The 15,277-nt window shown below is 29.7% G+C and overlaps 1 protein-coding gene and 1 long non-coding RNA gene across 2 annotated transcripts; both read left to right on the top strand.

The window, feature by feature from the left end:
- Positions 1 to 2,664: 2,664 nt before the first annotated feature.
- Positions 2,665 to 5,838, top strand: LOC141676658 (uncharacterized). The gene is made up of 4 exons (XR_012557106.1): positions 2,665 to 3,267; positions 3,668 to 3,795; positions 5,329 to 5,589; positions 5,678 to 5,838. It is a non-coding gene; the product is annotated as an uncharacterized LOC141676658 (long non-coding RNA).
- An 8,626-nt stretch (positions 5,839 to 14,464) lies between these two features.
- On the top strand, positions 14,465 to 15,007 carry LOC141679642 (uncharacterized). Its single transcript, XM_074486088.1, has one exon. The coding sequence runs from the start codon at positions 14,465 to 14,467 to the stop codon at positions 15,005 to 15,007; it is 543 nt and encodes a 180-aa protein (XP_074342189.1).
- The last annotated feature ends 270 nt before the right edge of the window (positions 15,008 to 15,277 follow it).

The following is a 15,277-nucleotide window of genomic DNA, read 5'->3' as shown; positions in this document are numbered from 1 at the left end:
ATACTGGTGACTGGAAAGTTGTTTTAAGGGAGGCTGGCTCAGGTAATCAAATTCTTGAAAATCACTTCAATATCAATTGTCATTTATTTTATTACCCGGATGCATTTTATCTTCTATATCTTCTGATAACAAAGTAAAATCATTGCCAGGTATTTGCAGAACTGTATCGTTAGTGACATCAAGTGTAGTGTCCTCTCCGCACTTTGGCAATCATGTAAGGAATGCACAAGTTGGACATTGCATCGTCAATATTGGTAACAGTTTTTGTCTTTCATTTTTGGATAAAATTGTTTTCACTCTACTCACCAATTCTTTAACAACATTAAACTGCAGGAACATCTATGTACTTTAAATATTAATGGAAAGACAGATAATACATACACAAGTAATTGGCTGTTTCAGATATGATGAATGAATAATTTGATTAAGACGAGTAAGAATTTTATTTTTTTAAATATCTTTGTTCTACGATATTAGTACTCTTATTATGTGAGTTTTTATAATTACTATTGTTACTACGCCTGTGTATGAATGAAACAACTGGTTATGTTACTTTTATGAGCAAAAAATCTGCTTACGAGCTCTATGTTGACCAAATTTATTATGAATAAACATTCAGTGTTTTATTTTAGATTTGATATGTCCAAGACTGCCTTTTATCTTTGTTAAAATCTGGTATGGCAAGTGTAGTAGGAAATTTGTTTATCAACAGGATTGAGAATCATTCTCTGTTTTCGCCGATTCATTTCCAACAAGTGGATGGTTCCAGTGATTCATGGCAGTCGCTTCTTCACAATTCATCTGCGTCTTTTTCATGGGAAGATCTAGGCAGACCACGGCAGTTGGAACTCTTGGTGGATGGTGATGACCGTTCAAAATCACTGAAGTATAGTATTGATGAGATATCTGATCATGAGCCTGTTTTTTTTACAGAAGAACCTAAAAGAGTTCTACGTATTAACATCCCGAGAGAGGATAAAGTTAATGTTATAAAGATTAGTGACTGGATGCCGGAGAATGAACCTGAAGCAACTTTAAGTAGAAGCACTTCTTTTTCTTCGATCCCACTTTCCGAAAATGATAATCTTCAACAATCAACTTTGAATAGTGAATTTCATGTTATTTTTGAGATTGCTGAGCTCGGGCTATCCATCATTAACCATACACCTGAGGAGATATTATATCTTTCTTTGCAAAGTCTTCTGTTGTCATATTCAACTAGCTTAGGTTCTGGGATCACTAGGTATAATCTATCAATAATCACCAAGAAGAAGGAATCATGTGATATTTGCTTTAGGAACACAATTTTTCAGTAGTTAATTCATATGCACATGTCATTTTAGTTTATTTGTTATTTGTAATGATCTATCCAATGTAATTTTAAAACTTTATTTACATTACAGGTTGAAACTAAGAATGCGGGGATTCCAGGTGGATAATCAGTTGCCTTTAACTCAAACACCTTTTCTTTTTTAGACCATAGAGAGTTGAAGATGAGACTAATTACATCCTGAAATTTTTCATGACGCAGCAGTCCAATGGATCACTTGATTGATCCAATCATTGAAATTTGGTATGTAAGGTATATTTACAGCTTATATGTAATTAATCTGCTAGCCTAAATATTTTCCTAACTAGAATTTTAATTGAATAGTGTATTCAACTTTTCCGAAGTTCGCTCCAAAATCTCCATGGATATGTCACTATCTCAGCGACCAGTTGGTGTTCTTGAATTTTGGGCATCCTTGATGACTGCACTTGAAAACACTGAAAATATGCCAGTAAGCAGTGAATCTTTCTTTGGAACTCATTTGACATTTTACATGTTTTCATTCAAAAACTAAATGTGAGTCTTTAATAAACTAGGTCCAAATATGTAACTTTGGAAAATATAAATTGAGCTTATATCAATTGAGAAAAATATGATTGTTGGGAAGTTGACCTTGATCAATTTTAAGTTGCAATTGTATATATATATTTAGCTAGGTAAAAATTTAGGACTAAAGGTGATCCTCTATTTGCTCTAATATGTGGTCCGTGGAAAATTCTATACATTTAAAACAGAATTTTACTATATTTTTAAGTGAAACCTGTTTTCTTAACCTTTGAAATACTGCGATATACTCTTGTATATATGCAGCTCGCTAATGTTTATGGAAAATCTCACTAGCTCACATTGAAGCGATTAATTTTGGGGAGTGGGGTCTGTAAAAACATTGAATCCTATCAATAGGTACACAAAAATTCCTCTTTCTACTAATACTATATAGTAGGACTTCCAGGACTTCGAAAAGATTGCAGATTTAGACTGTTTGCAAATTAGGGGGTAGTTCTAGGCCTTCTGAAGGATTGCAGATTTGGGAAGGGCTATGTAGGATTATTTCATATTTAGGATTATTTCATATGTAGGATTATTTCATATTTATTTCAAATTCCAGGGATGTATAAGTTTACTTAATTTATCTAATTTGCTTGGAAGGACTATTTTAGCATCATTATCAACATTTTTTGTTATCTTTTATGATGGAGGGTCGTCATCCTAACGTATACTATTTTTATCATAGATTGGTCAATGATTAAAACTGATATATATTATGAGTTCTGATTATTGTTCCAATTTACATTCGTGACATTGTTGCCGCAAAGTGATTAGTGGCTTATACGGTGATCATTTGTTTCTTCAAGAATTTATGATCTTTGGCATGCCTAGTAACTCTGCTATACCAAATGGTTTTATAGATGAGGTTCTATTTTCTATAATAATCAACAATCAGCCAGAGCTCCCTCAGAGAAATTACAACCTTCAAGATTTGTCCACAGGACAGATATTAAAGTTTCGGTTTCTGTTCAAATTTTAGGTGATTCTAGATATTAATATCATATAAGAATTGCATCCAGTTGCTAATTATTGATAAAATTATGTATGTAAAGCAGAAACAAAGGTGCAGGTTAAATTTCATCTATATTCTCCTCCTCACCAAATAGTAACCAATTAAAATTCTCATCTTCTGTAACCCAAGGCCCGCACGGATTTATCATTGATAGGAGTGTCATTGCGCTGTTGTTAACTGCTTTCCTTATACAAGTTTGATTTCTCTATGCCTCGAAACAATAATTTTAACTAGTCCACTAATTTTACTTATATTGTCCTCCGGACCAAGCAACAATCAATTAAAGTTCGCACCTCCTTTGTTTAACCAAAAGCACGGATGGGCATATTACTGGGGGCGTGCCGTTGGGGTGCTGATAGTTGCTTGCCATGTGCAGGTTTGACTTCTCTCTATCTCAAAATAAAATTTTTTAACTTTTAATCGATCCACTAATCACCAAAAATATAGACAAATATTGTTGGATATGTATTTAATTTATGATGTAGAAGTTCTTTTTTCCACGTATTGTGCCTGACATTACATTACATGCAGGTTTGACTTCTCTCTATCTCAAAACAACAATTTTTAACTTTTAATCGATCCACTAATCACCAAAAAAATAGACAAATATTGTTGGATATGTATTTAACTTCTGATGTAGACGTTCTTTTTTTCACGTATTGTGCCGGACATTACATTAAATGCATATTGACCCATTATTTCGGTTGATATTTTTCCGGTGTTTGAAACTACTATATTTTATTATTTTTTTATTTATCATTTTAAATGAAAATCAGATTGTCATAGATAGCTTTTATGCTAGAGGTCATCAAGATCAGGGTGCCAAAAACATTTTTAGCACAGACAGCAGTCGCTCATATTTCTGTTGCACCACCAAATGATTTTCATGGTCAACAAAATTCTGGTACTCCAATGCAATTATTTTTGCATATTTTCTTGGTGGAAATGGTTGGCAAACATATGATGATGAGTCCAGGATGAAACCTACTGACATAAATGTGACCTTGCCCGCATTATTCAAGTTTAATGATATCAACACAACTTTTTTTTACACAATTTAAGCCTACTGATATAAATGTAATCTTTTCGTGTTATTCAAGCCTACCGACTTAAACATGACATTGCCTAAATCATTTAACCTAACATATTTAAATGTGTTACATTACTTTGCAAACTTAGTTTGAATGACGAGGTTTTTCCTGTTATTGACCAAAATGGTTTCTGGATGTCGACCAATGAAAATATCTTACTTCCTTTAATTGTTTAACAAAAAATAATCGTTGTCATGGTCAGACACTGGGTTCTCACATCCTTTGTGTAACTGTACTTCTGATCATGCAGTTGAAAACTAAGTTAAAATTATGAGGTTTACATAAGGTACGCAACACTTTCTAATTTCTTGGTACAAATGCTGTCACATTTGTTTGAAGAGATCCGTCATTTTTTTGTACTTTATAGTACAAATAATTTGAATTATATTTTAATAACCTGATTAATTATGCAAATTATCCTAGATGTGATTGAGAAAATGGGAGGGATATTAATGTTATAAAGAGCATGAAAATGCAGAGTACGTTGTGAAGACAGAAAAGATGGGGAACCTACTTCTTGATAAAGATGGAAATGTTCCGATACTTGCTTCTCACACTCTAGAACCCGTAAGGCCTCAATATATCCGCACTTAAAAATATATAAAGGTTTCAATAAGAAGTGTAGTGAGGATTTTAGAAAACCTCAATAGGTTTCAATATATGAATAGAAGAGTTGTGAGCATTTGCTTGAATGTCGTTAATCTTTATGTGTGCATATGATAATATATTTGATTTGAATTTTCGCTCCAAGATTGTGTTGGAAACATGAATAGGGTTTACACTTTAATCACCTGCTAATATTATGTAATATAATATAGATAATAAAACACAAACATACTTTATACATATATATAGGCTACGGGCTCTGTTTCTACAGTCTCTTTTTTTCTCTCTGAGCTTCAGCTCTCTATCCTCTCTATGGCGTTTTTCTTTTTCACTCTTCTGTTTTTGAACTGTATTATATTATATCCTATCTACAACGATTACCAATTTAAAAACCTCGCGATACACTATTTTACATCTATTCACTTGGGAGAGTATTGTAGTTGTTAATAACCTATATCTTACATGCTTATTCTTCTTCATTTAATATTTTCGAGAAGTTTTGAACTCTATACTAAGTCTTTCATATAATATGGTTATCTGCATCTTATTTTCTTCTAGACAAGTGAAAATATTATTACACCTTTTTATTTCATACAGAGCAGAACCTTTCTAATTGCAAACTCTGTTGTGAAACAAAACTTGCAATACTACAACCTGGTGTAAAGTTGTTGTGTGCGTTCATTTAACATTTGGTTTATTTAATTAATAGTTATGCTTCTGGATACTTTGACTTCTAACAGGTTGGTGACTTTGTGGTAATTTATATGCAAAATGGCTTGGTTTGCTCTCCGATTTTAATATCTTCTTTGTTCTCTGAATCTGGTGGGATGTGGTTAATATGAAACAACTTATTCAAATAAGCATAAGTGGTACAAGAAGATAGCAGCAGAGATAATTAATATCAAATTGCAGGATAACACACCATTGAAAGAGTTAGAGTTGATATCAACTAAAGAGACAAAAAGGTTTAAATAAGCATCAATATGAAGACCAATCAACATGTATGTATTCATTTATATAACAAATTAATATGAAGACCAGTTTTATTAAAATTTGCGTCTCTGACTCTAAATCCTGTGAAATACACAGGGCTATGAAAATCATCCAATGTACGCTCTTGAAAGTTGGCTTACCAAGTGGAAGAAACTCAATTGCTAATCTTAATATGATAAGTTATGATATCATTCTTGGAAGAAGCCGAGATGAGACATTGTGTTTCTCTTGCAATAAAATGAGCACCCTAAGTTTTAGTGGAAGGATGATTATATGTTTCTCAACATTCATTTTAAGGTTCTGAATATAATGAATGATAATTTAGTTAAAATATTTCTATCATTTTTAAATAAGTAAAGTACTCTTGAAAATTCTTTTATCTTGAAAAAACTTTTCGATAACATTTTCAATTGGTTTGGCTTCGGCAGATATGTTTTATGTTTCTCGATTCTCAATTAAATTAAATGTTGTACATTAATAAATTTATAGATCATAAATTTTTTATTTGGAAATAGAACAATTAGAATCCAATACATAGTTTTTTTAATTTTATCAATATACTATTAAAATAGTCTACATATTTTTATTTTACAGTTGAACTCAATTTTTTTCATATAGTTAAAACTTAAAACTTAAATTTTATATTTTTATAAGGTTTAACTAATACAAAATGAAAACATAATATTTTATAAGTTGTTAGTATTATTAGATTGTCAAAGTGTTCAATAATTCTACTTCATAAATAATGTAATAAAAAAAATTCAGGATTGTTGGAGATTACTGTTGTAATTTACAGTCATTTTTTGTTAAGAGTGTTTTATTTAAGACGCATAGTACATTTAAGAAATGATGTGCAATTAACACAAATTATTTGTTTTAAACTATTTTCTACATATTTAATATTCAGTGAAATAACCCTCCAAAAGTTACGGTTATGAAACTATGCTCAGTGAGATTGAGAATACACGATGACCCTAATAAACGGTCAATAAATATCTAATTTTGATTTTAATCTAATTTTAGTATTATTATATATCATCAATTATACTTAAATTATGCATTGAACTAAATTAGCAACTGCGTTTAACATAACTTAAATTTTGTGTTTAAAAAGTTGGCAACACCTTAAAGCGACACCGATAAATATTGAACTAAATTTTTATATAAAATTTTGTATTATGAGCATTTGACTTTAATTTTTTAAAGCCTATTTTTTTAGAAAATTTCTTTATTAACGTACAGTATTGTGAATTTTAATTTGACACTGCTTAAAATAATTTACAATATCTGAGGTGTTTCTAAAATTTTAAGGTTATATATTTCATTGTATGAAAAGTAATAAGAAGATGCACATTTGCTATAATTTAAAAAATGCGGTGGTTGTATCAAATGTGAAGTCCAAGATTAAAAGGGTTACAAAGATTTTTAAGGAAGAGAACAAGAATGTAGTTATGATTTAGCAGGTTAGGAATAAAGATTGAAATTTAAAATTCTCGAAAACTATGAAATAATAGAAAGATTAACAAGGTTAAGCATATGGATGTGAATACTGTTAGTGAATATGAAGCGTGAATGAGCAAATGAATGATAAAAAATATTAAATATTATAGAATTCAGTTAAATTATAGTAGTTAAATTATAGTAGTTAGCTATGCTATGAGTATCTTGGATGAAGGAGCAACCGGAGAGAAGGGTGACTCTCGAAACTGACTCGTTGTTGGTGACGAGAGCTGTGTTGGGTGGTACGGTGAATTTGCTTGAAGTTGGTCATGTGCTGGAGCATTGCAGGCTGCTTCTTCGACAGTCCCCCCATTTTCGTCTTTGTCATGTTCGAAAGCAAGCTAATAGGGTAGCTCACTGTTTAGCAAGAGTTCCCTGTTCTTTAAATTGCTTTATTGTGTTTACATCTCCTCCTACCCATTTGGTGGAGATTATTCTGAATGATTTGAAGTAGTAATGAAAGTCTTTTTGAAATCTCTAACGTGAATGAATTAACGAAGGGATCCAAATATTTGTATAATGAGTAGAGATTGTTACATTACATATGGATAATAATATTACCCTAAGTTTCAATCATATTAAAGTATAAATTTTTAATTTTATATTTACTTATCATCTTTTATATTTTCTTTACAAATATATAAATTTAGATTTTATTTAGTAACATGCAAAGTTTGGAAATAATTATATAATTTTCAATTGTTTATAGTATATATTTACCTATATAAAAATTTATAATTTTATTTTGTTAATGTGTATCTTGGCACTGTCAAAAAAAGGATGAAAGAAGTTTAGCTATAAATGTAACTAACGATTTAATATATATATTAAAATTATATTTTTTAATTTAATAATATTTAAAATGTGAGGCGTCGTCATGGGGCCGAGAAGTTTGTATTGAATCTTCTAATTCTATAATATTTCAAATTACTTATATTTTATCATTACATTTTTCAGTTTAATACATTTTTTAAAATATTTAAATCTTTATAGTTCTAAAACAATTTTTTATGCACATCAATTACAGTAACCTATTTTCCAATTATGTGAAGAAAAAATTTATAAATTTCATATAGAAAAATTATTTCAATGTCAATATTTAATTAAACTTGAGTTAAAATCAATTATATTATGTGTAATGGCATGTATAATTTTTTTTGTCCGACTGACCTTTATATATTCAACGAGCAAAATGACTATTGTGCTCAAATATTTAATATAGATAAATGATAATTGTCAGCTTTTAAACTTTCATTATATAATCACCTTTTGAATATAATTTTTTAGAAGAAAAACGTTAATGATAAATTATGCTTTTTGAATTTTATAAAAGCACACTCATAATTTCTAAAAATTTCATAATCTTTTGCGTTAAAAAATGTATATTTATATTTCTAAATATTTTGGTATTTAAGGTTTAAAATACATGATATCACTAATATGAATCCTACATTATGAAACTTTTATTACTTTTTTTTCTTTTTATTTTTACAATTATCAATGACAGGTTACATCCTCTTGATAAATAAGAGATATTTTCAATAGTACGCCATAACTCAAATATTTTAATTAATTTTAAAATATTTTAGAGCAAAATGTGTCAAGAAAAGAAATATTTTAATTTTATAATATTTGTTTTGAAGAATTTATTTTATAATGTTTAAATTACAAGGTGTCACTGTAAGATGGCTATCAGTAATATTAAAATGAATTTTTTAATAAATATTTTTCGTTAGAAAAATAATTTTAATGTACTAATGTTTATGTTTTGCAAATTGTATACATCAAATATAATCAATTAACATATTTTACTAGATTCATGGATTATCCAATTAAATTAATTTTGACTCATTTACTAATCAAACTAGATATTTTTTTAAAATTCAAATTTGAATCTATTATTCAAGATATTGCCATGATGTTCTCATATCACTCATTATCATACTCATTTATTTGTTATATTTTTGAATTTTGAATTTCAAATTACTTATTTATAGAAACTATAACTAATTCATATCTTGCTTGATTTGTAAATTCGGTTAAATTAAATTGATATATACACGTTAATTACTCTTCTTCTCTCAAATTTTAAATCTCAGAATCTCATTTTCTTCTTTCTTTTTGCGGATTATATGCGGATTTTAATTGTGTTTCATTTTCTAATACAGCACAATGAACAAATAGGTTAGTAAATCATATATCTTATTTTTCCATTTTTCTTTTTATTCTTCTCTTCATTCCTTCCCTTATGTAATTTTAGTATTGTTGTTTGTATAGATTTAATATGTTTGTACTATTATTCTTTACCTATATTAGTTTTGGTTTAGGCAGAAGATGAAGATGGGCTATGTACACCAACCGTTTGATTTTAGATCTCAAACATCTCATTTTCTCTATTTGTTTTTATTTTTCTTCCTATTCGCGCGATTTAGTAATATATGTTTGTACATATTATATACATATCCAATATGTGTTCGTTATATTTTTCAAATCAGTAATGATAATTTTTGTGTGTTAATTCTCTAAAGATCGTTGAAAAGGGGGTGTCAAAAGAGCTTTGCTGTCAGGATTACGGTTATCTCCGACGTTTCAATTTGTAAGATTAACTTTTACTATCTTTTGTATGATCCTTGGATGAGACAGGAGTTTAACATATCTCAAAGTCAACTTATTTGGATTGTTTGGTTTTTTAATTCTTTTGATATTTTCTCCTTTTTTATAATTTAAAAAAAACGATTTTTTGTATTATTTTGATTTTAAAATAAAATATTGCAATAAATTGTATGTTATGTAATATTTACTGGATTTTTTTAAAAAAGTATTTAATTAAAAAAATATTTACTCAGTTTTGTTCTACAAATTATTAAAATATTGACTACTAAAAACGTAAAAAAGAAATGTTAAAATATGAGTTAAGAGACTTTTAATTGGTTAAAATGTGAGAGAAAGAAAACTAAAATAAAATACTGAGATTTAACGTTAAACTATAATATCAATTTTATATTTTAAAATAAACGGAACCTAAATAACTATAATAAATAAATTAAATAAAACTAAAAGATAACTGTTTATGTTATAAAAATTACAAACTTCGAGAACAAAAATTCAAAATTGAAAAAATTTGGAGCGCCCGTAGCGCGGGAAAAAAGTCCCTAGTATTCTTAAAGAGCACTATTACCCGTTTACAAATTTACCCACTGGGTAAACTTTTTGACCCGCATATAACTTTTTCTTCTATTCTCCTACTAATTTTTCTTGATCCATGGGTAGTCCATATCATCCACCCATAACTAATCAATTTGACGTGTATCAGTTATGGAATCAGTTAACATTAATTCCTGATTTCCTGCAACTAATATCATTATTCGAATTCCTGATTTCCTGCAACTAATATCCTTATTCAAATTCGAAGTATGTGATTTTCAAACCTTTACATGATGTCGGTCTTACAATTTTTCTGATTTCATAAACGAAGAAACCATGGATATCGATCCACCCTTACCTAATCCAGGAAACCGGAATTCACTATCAGGTGAAATAGTATTATATTCTTGATTGTTACAATCGATCAGGATTTCTGTTCATAACATATATATATATATATATATATATATATATTATTTATCAGGTTTGAAGCGCAGAATTCGCAGTCAAAATATAAGCAATATTAATTATGATTTGTAATCCCTACATTTCTGTATATCAGTTTCAGTCAATCAAATTCGACTACAATTACGTAGGAAATGATATATTTTCTTAACTAACAGCTAATATGTATCTGTATATAAGCTCATAAACCAGAACAAGCCTGATATACTCTGGAACATGGGTTAGTGTTCTAAGTCTTCTTATTTTAATTTTTCAGTTATACCATACCCGACTACCATAGTTTCAGTTAATATTTTCTTCAGTGTGTAAAATTATTCTATCTCGATAACATGTACTTTTCGTTAAAATTATTAATGTGATTTTTTCTTATCTTTTCAAGCAGACGTGTTTCATTCTTTACGAACTCTTAACACAGTAGACAATAACTGGAGAGTGAGAGTGCGTGTAACTCGCATTTGGCCTGCAACATATGATGGTGGTAATCGATTTGCAGGAATGAATATGATAGTCCTTGATTCAGAGGTAATTACTGTATACATGTATTTTTGATGATTTCTTTAAATTACCATTATTTTATATTATATGTTAAACATAAGAAGGAGTGCTTATAATGTAAAGTGCGGGAATACCATGTTCAAGCTTTTGTATAAGCTTTTGTATCTGCTCAGTTATGGCAATGGTGGTAGAATACCATTGAAGAGGGACACATTTATGAGTTTTTTAATTTTACAACAGTTCAGGCTACTGGAGTTCTTAGGCCTGTATCCTCTCCTATAAAAATTATGTTCACACATATAACCACCTTCCATGAAATGCTTCCACCTCCTGTTTTTATACCTTTACACAAGTTTTAATTGAAGACCATGTCTGAAGTTCATGATTATGCTTATTCCTTGGATCCTAATGTGACACCTACATTTTCCACAGGTTAATAAAATTTAAAAATTCTTATGTTAATACTTGAAACCCTATCTAACATATTTTTATAATTACGGAGATATCATTGGCGTTGTATCAGATATTGAGCCAGTAATGCAAACACTAACACGATATGGGCCTAAGATATGCTTTCGATTTATGTTTTGTGACAATGGGTAATTTATAATTTGTTTGTATTATTTATATACAGGAGCCATATAGACCATGAAAAAATTTGGGAAGCAAATTAATTAATTATTGTTACTAATTTTATTAATTTATATAATTTCGTAAATAGGTTTGGAGTCAAAGTTTCGGTGTGGGATTCTTTAATTGATAATGTATATCCGCTACTACAAGGGAATAATGTTGAACCTACTATTATGATTCTTGCAAGTTGCAAAGTTTTTGTTTATAAAGGTACAGTTCCATATATATATATTCAATCTCCTCTCATTTTACGATATATAGTTGTGTAATATGCAATCATGTGTACCATATTTGCATATCATGATACTCTACCAATATAAGATAACTTTTATTACACTAATGATTTTCAGGTAAGATTATGATATCTTCTTTGAACTCTTCTAAGTTTTATATCAATCTTACACATGATGTTGTAACCTTTATGAGGGAAAGGTATGCTTATGATTAACACTTAACCTTTAATTTTAAATTATAATTATTTTAACATTATACTAAATGGTTTCCTATTTTTTAATTATTAGGATTCTTAACCAAGAATTTGGGAACGTGCATAATGGATAATTTTAGTCTAAAGTGTCTGGATTGTACGTGATTATGCCAAGATTGATGAGGCTTGAAGAAATATATAAAGTTTTTTAATTCCCCCTTTTATGATGTAATAAATCCATTTATTTGGAACTACTTTTTAATGTCAATGTTGCTAGACATCAACTCTTTTCCCTGCTTAAATCATTAAAAGTAGTTAGAAAAAATTATCATCAATTACCTTTTTCCCGAACAAGGAATTTGATATCTGCTTTTTTTTTTTATATTTGCCCACCTTTTATTTTTTTTGGTCATGCATGTGATATCTTTGCTTGGATTTAGGTTATTTTTGAACTTTTTTGTAAACGCACTTGAACAAAAAAAACTATTTCTGAACATTTGTATATCTTTTTTTGGTAATGTTACTTCAAGATACTTTTTACGTTGCCGTTTACGATATTCTTACTATATTTCATATGATCAGTTTGTTTCATTCATTTTTCCCATGTATCGTGTTACTGAAATACACGGTTATATTTTTGTATTCTATTCAAATCGTCAATTATATGGATAGTTTATATATAGTTATACGGTTTAATGAAATTTTTTAAAAATATTACAGATATTTACATTTATTGAACAAAAATTTCAGATTTTTTAGATAGCACGCGTAGGGCTTGGGCAAATTTCCTAGTTCGGTTATAATTTACTAAATTTGTTCTGAGTGAGTATGTGAATGCTAGTTATAAACTAGTGAAATGTCGGTTGGTAACAAACGTTTTACATGCCTGTGTAAACAAACAATTTATAATGTATAATTATTAGTCTATGTGTTATAATTGATTATAATTTTTAAGTCAATGGTAAAATAGTAAAGCTAGTCTTAGGAGTAGAAATTTTGATAATGCATTTAATGTTTTTGTTCTTCAACTTGGCTATAAATACATGGCCTTGGTTAATGAAAATTTGCACCAAGCATTTTAAAAATATGCTATCTATCTCCCTCCGATTATCATTCTTTCCCTCTCAGATTTAGTAGCCCTTTCTCAAATTAAAGCTAGTATATTACAACACGTTATTAGCACGAAGCCCTGCTGAAACTGAGAAGGTATAATTTTAATTTAAATATACATATATATGAGTAGACGTGGTTACACCCTCTACATATAATTCAAATATATATAATCGGAGTAGACGTGGTTACACCCTCTACATATAATTCAAATATATATAACCAGAGTAGACGTGGTTACACCCTCTACTAATAATTTAAATATATATGGCCGGAGCACCGCCTATTAAAATTATTTTACGATACCATCTAATTTTGGGTAATACCGAATTATAGTGGGAACCTTAATTTATAAATTGCATACTTATCGGATAATAATTTTTTTTTGCCCCTAACTAACTTATGCAGGATTTCCACTTTAATTTATTATTGGTTGGAGATAACCTGCATACGTAGACGTCCGTATGGCGGGTGAAAATCCATTTGTCATTTTATATATAGATTTGTTTATAATATCAATGATAATAATGATATATACATTGATTATTGCGTACTTGTTAACGCACCCGATTAACTAGGATTTTATGTAATATTTACATTGATGAATTAAAATTTAATAATTTTCATGTTAATTCAGATTTAGTATGACAAATATTACAAGCTTGTCGTTCGTTGCCTTGGACATTTCTGGCGATAATTATTTATCATGGGTACAAGATGTAAAGTTGCACTTGGGTTCAAAGAAATTAAGCGATACAATAAAGGCAGAAAATAAATCCACGGCCGAAGAAAACTTTACCTCTATAATTTTTCTCCGACACCACATGCATGAAGATTTAAAATCTCAGTACTTAGAAGTCGAGGATCCCTTTATTTTATGGGAAAATCTAAAGGATAGGTTCGATCACCAGAAACTAGTTTATCTACCTGCAGCTGAAAATGATTGGGCTAATTTAAGACTTCAGGATTTTAAGAGTGTCCGAGCATATAGCTCTGCTTTGTTCAAAATAAGTTCCAAGCTTATTATGTGTGGTGAGAAAGTTACGGAAAAAAGAAAAATCGATAAAATACTATCAACTTTTCACCCCAACAATATCAACTTAGCAGAGATGTACAGGGAGCGAAAATTTACTAAGTTCGGGGATCTTCTATCAACTCTCCTCGTTGCTGAACAGAATCATGAATTGGTGATTAAGAATCATCAATCCCGTCCAACAGGATCTGCCCCATTACCTGAAGTAAATAACATATCATTCCAGCAGAATATACGTGGAAAAGGGTATAGAGGTGGACGGGGCCAAGGGCGGTACCGTGGACGAGGTCGGAGCCACGGGCATTTTCGTCCATATAACAACTCTGGTCACCGGAAGTGGCAATCTGAATCACAGAATAAAAGAAAGGCACCACGAGGAGGAAAAACTGAAAATATTTTCTATAGGTGCGGCATGGATGGGCACTGGACACGTAATTGTCATGCCCCGGATCATCTTATTAAGCTATACCAATCTTCACAAAAATCAAAAGAGAAAATGGTAGAAACAAATTTCGCCAACAATAACATAGATGATTTCCCGAGAATCACAACTGGAGGAATAAGCATTAATGGTCCAAATGAACCTAACGAAACTCCCATATGGGAGGCTGAAGATTAGTTTCATATAATTACTATAGTAGTCTGTATTGTGTGCTTTATTTTGTTTGAACTATGTAGTGTGTTTTGTTCTTATCAAATAAATTATGTTTCTTAATTATATACAGAATGGATTCTGAAGATATATGCATTGTTGATTTTGGTACAACTCATACGATTCTACAGAACCGAAAATATTTTACCCAAATAACCAAAACGAAGCTCAAGTCGGAACGATTTCCGGCGTATCTAATATAATCGAAGGTTTTGGAAAAGCTAGTTTTATCCTCCC

The sequence above is a fragment of the Apium graveolens genome, chromosome 8, assembly GCF_009905375.1.
Source record: "Apium graveolens cultivar Ventura chromosome 8, ASM990537v1, whole genome shotgun sequence".
NCBI lineage: Eukaryota > Viridiplantae > Streptophyta > Magnoliopsida > Apiales > Apiaceae > Apium > Apium graveolens.
Note: the sequence above shows the minus strand (reverse complement) of the source record. Positions and strands in the feature narration are given on the sequence as shown.

Coding starts and splice junctions, on each gene's coding strand:
- LOC141679642 (XM_074486088.1), top strand. CDS start 14,465: ATGTACAGGGAGCGAAAATTTACTAAGTTCGGGGATCTTCTATCAACT.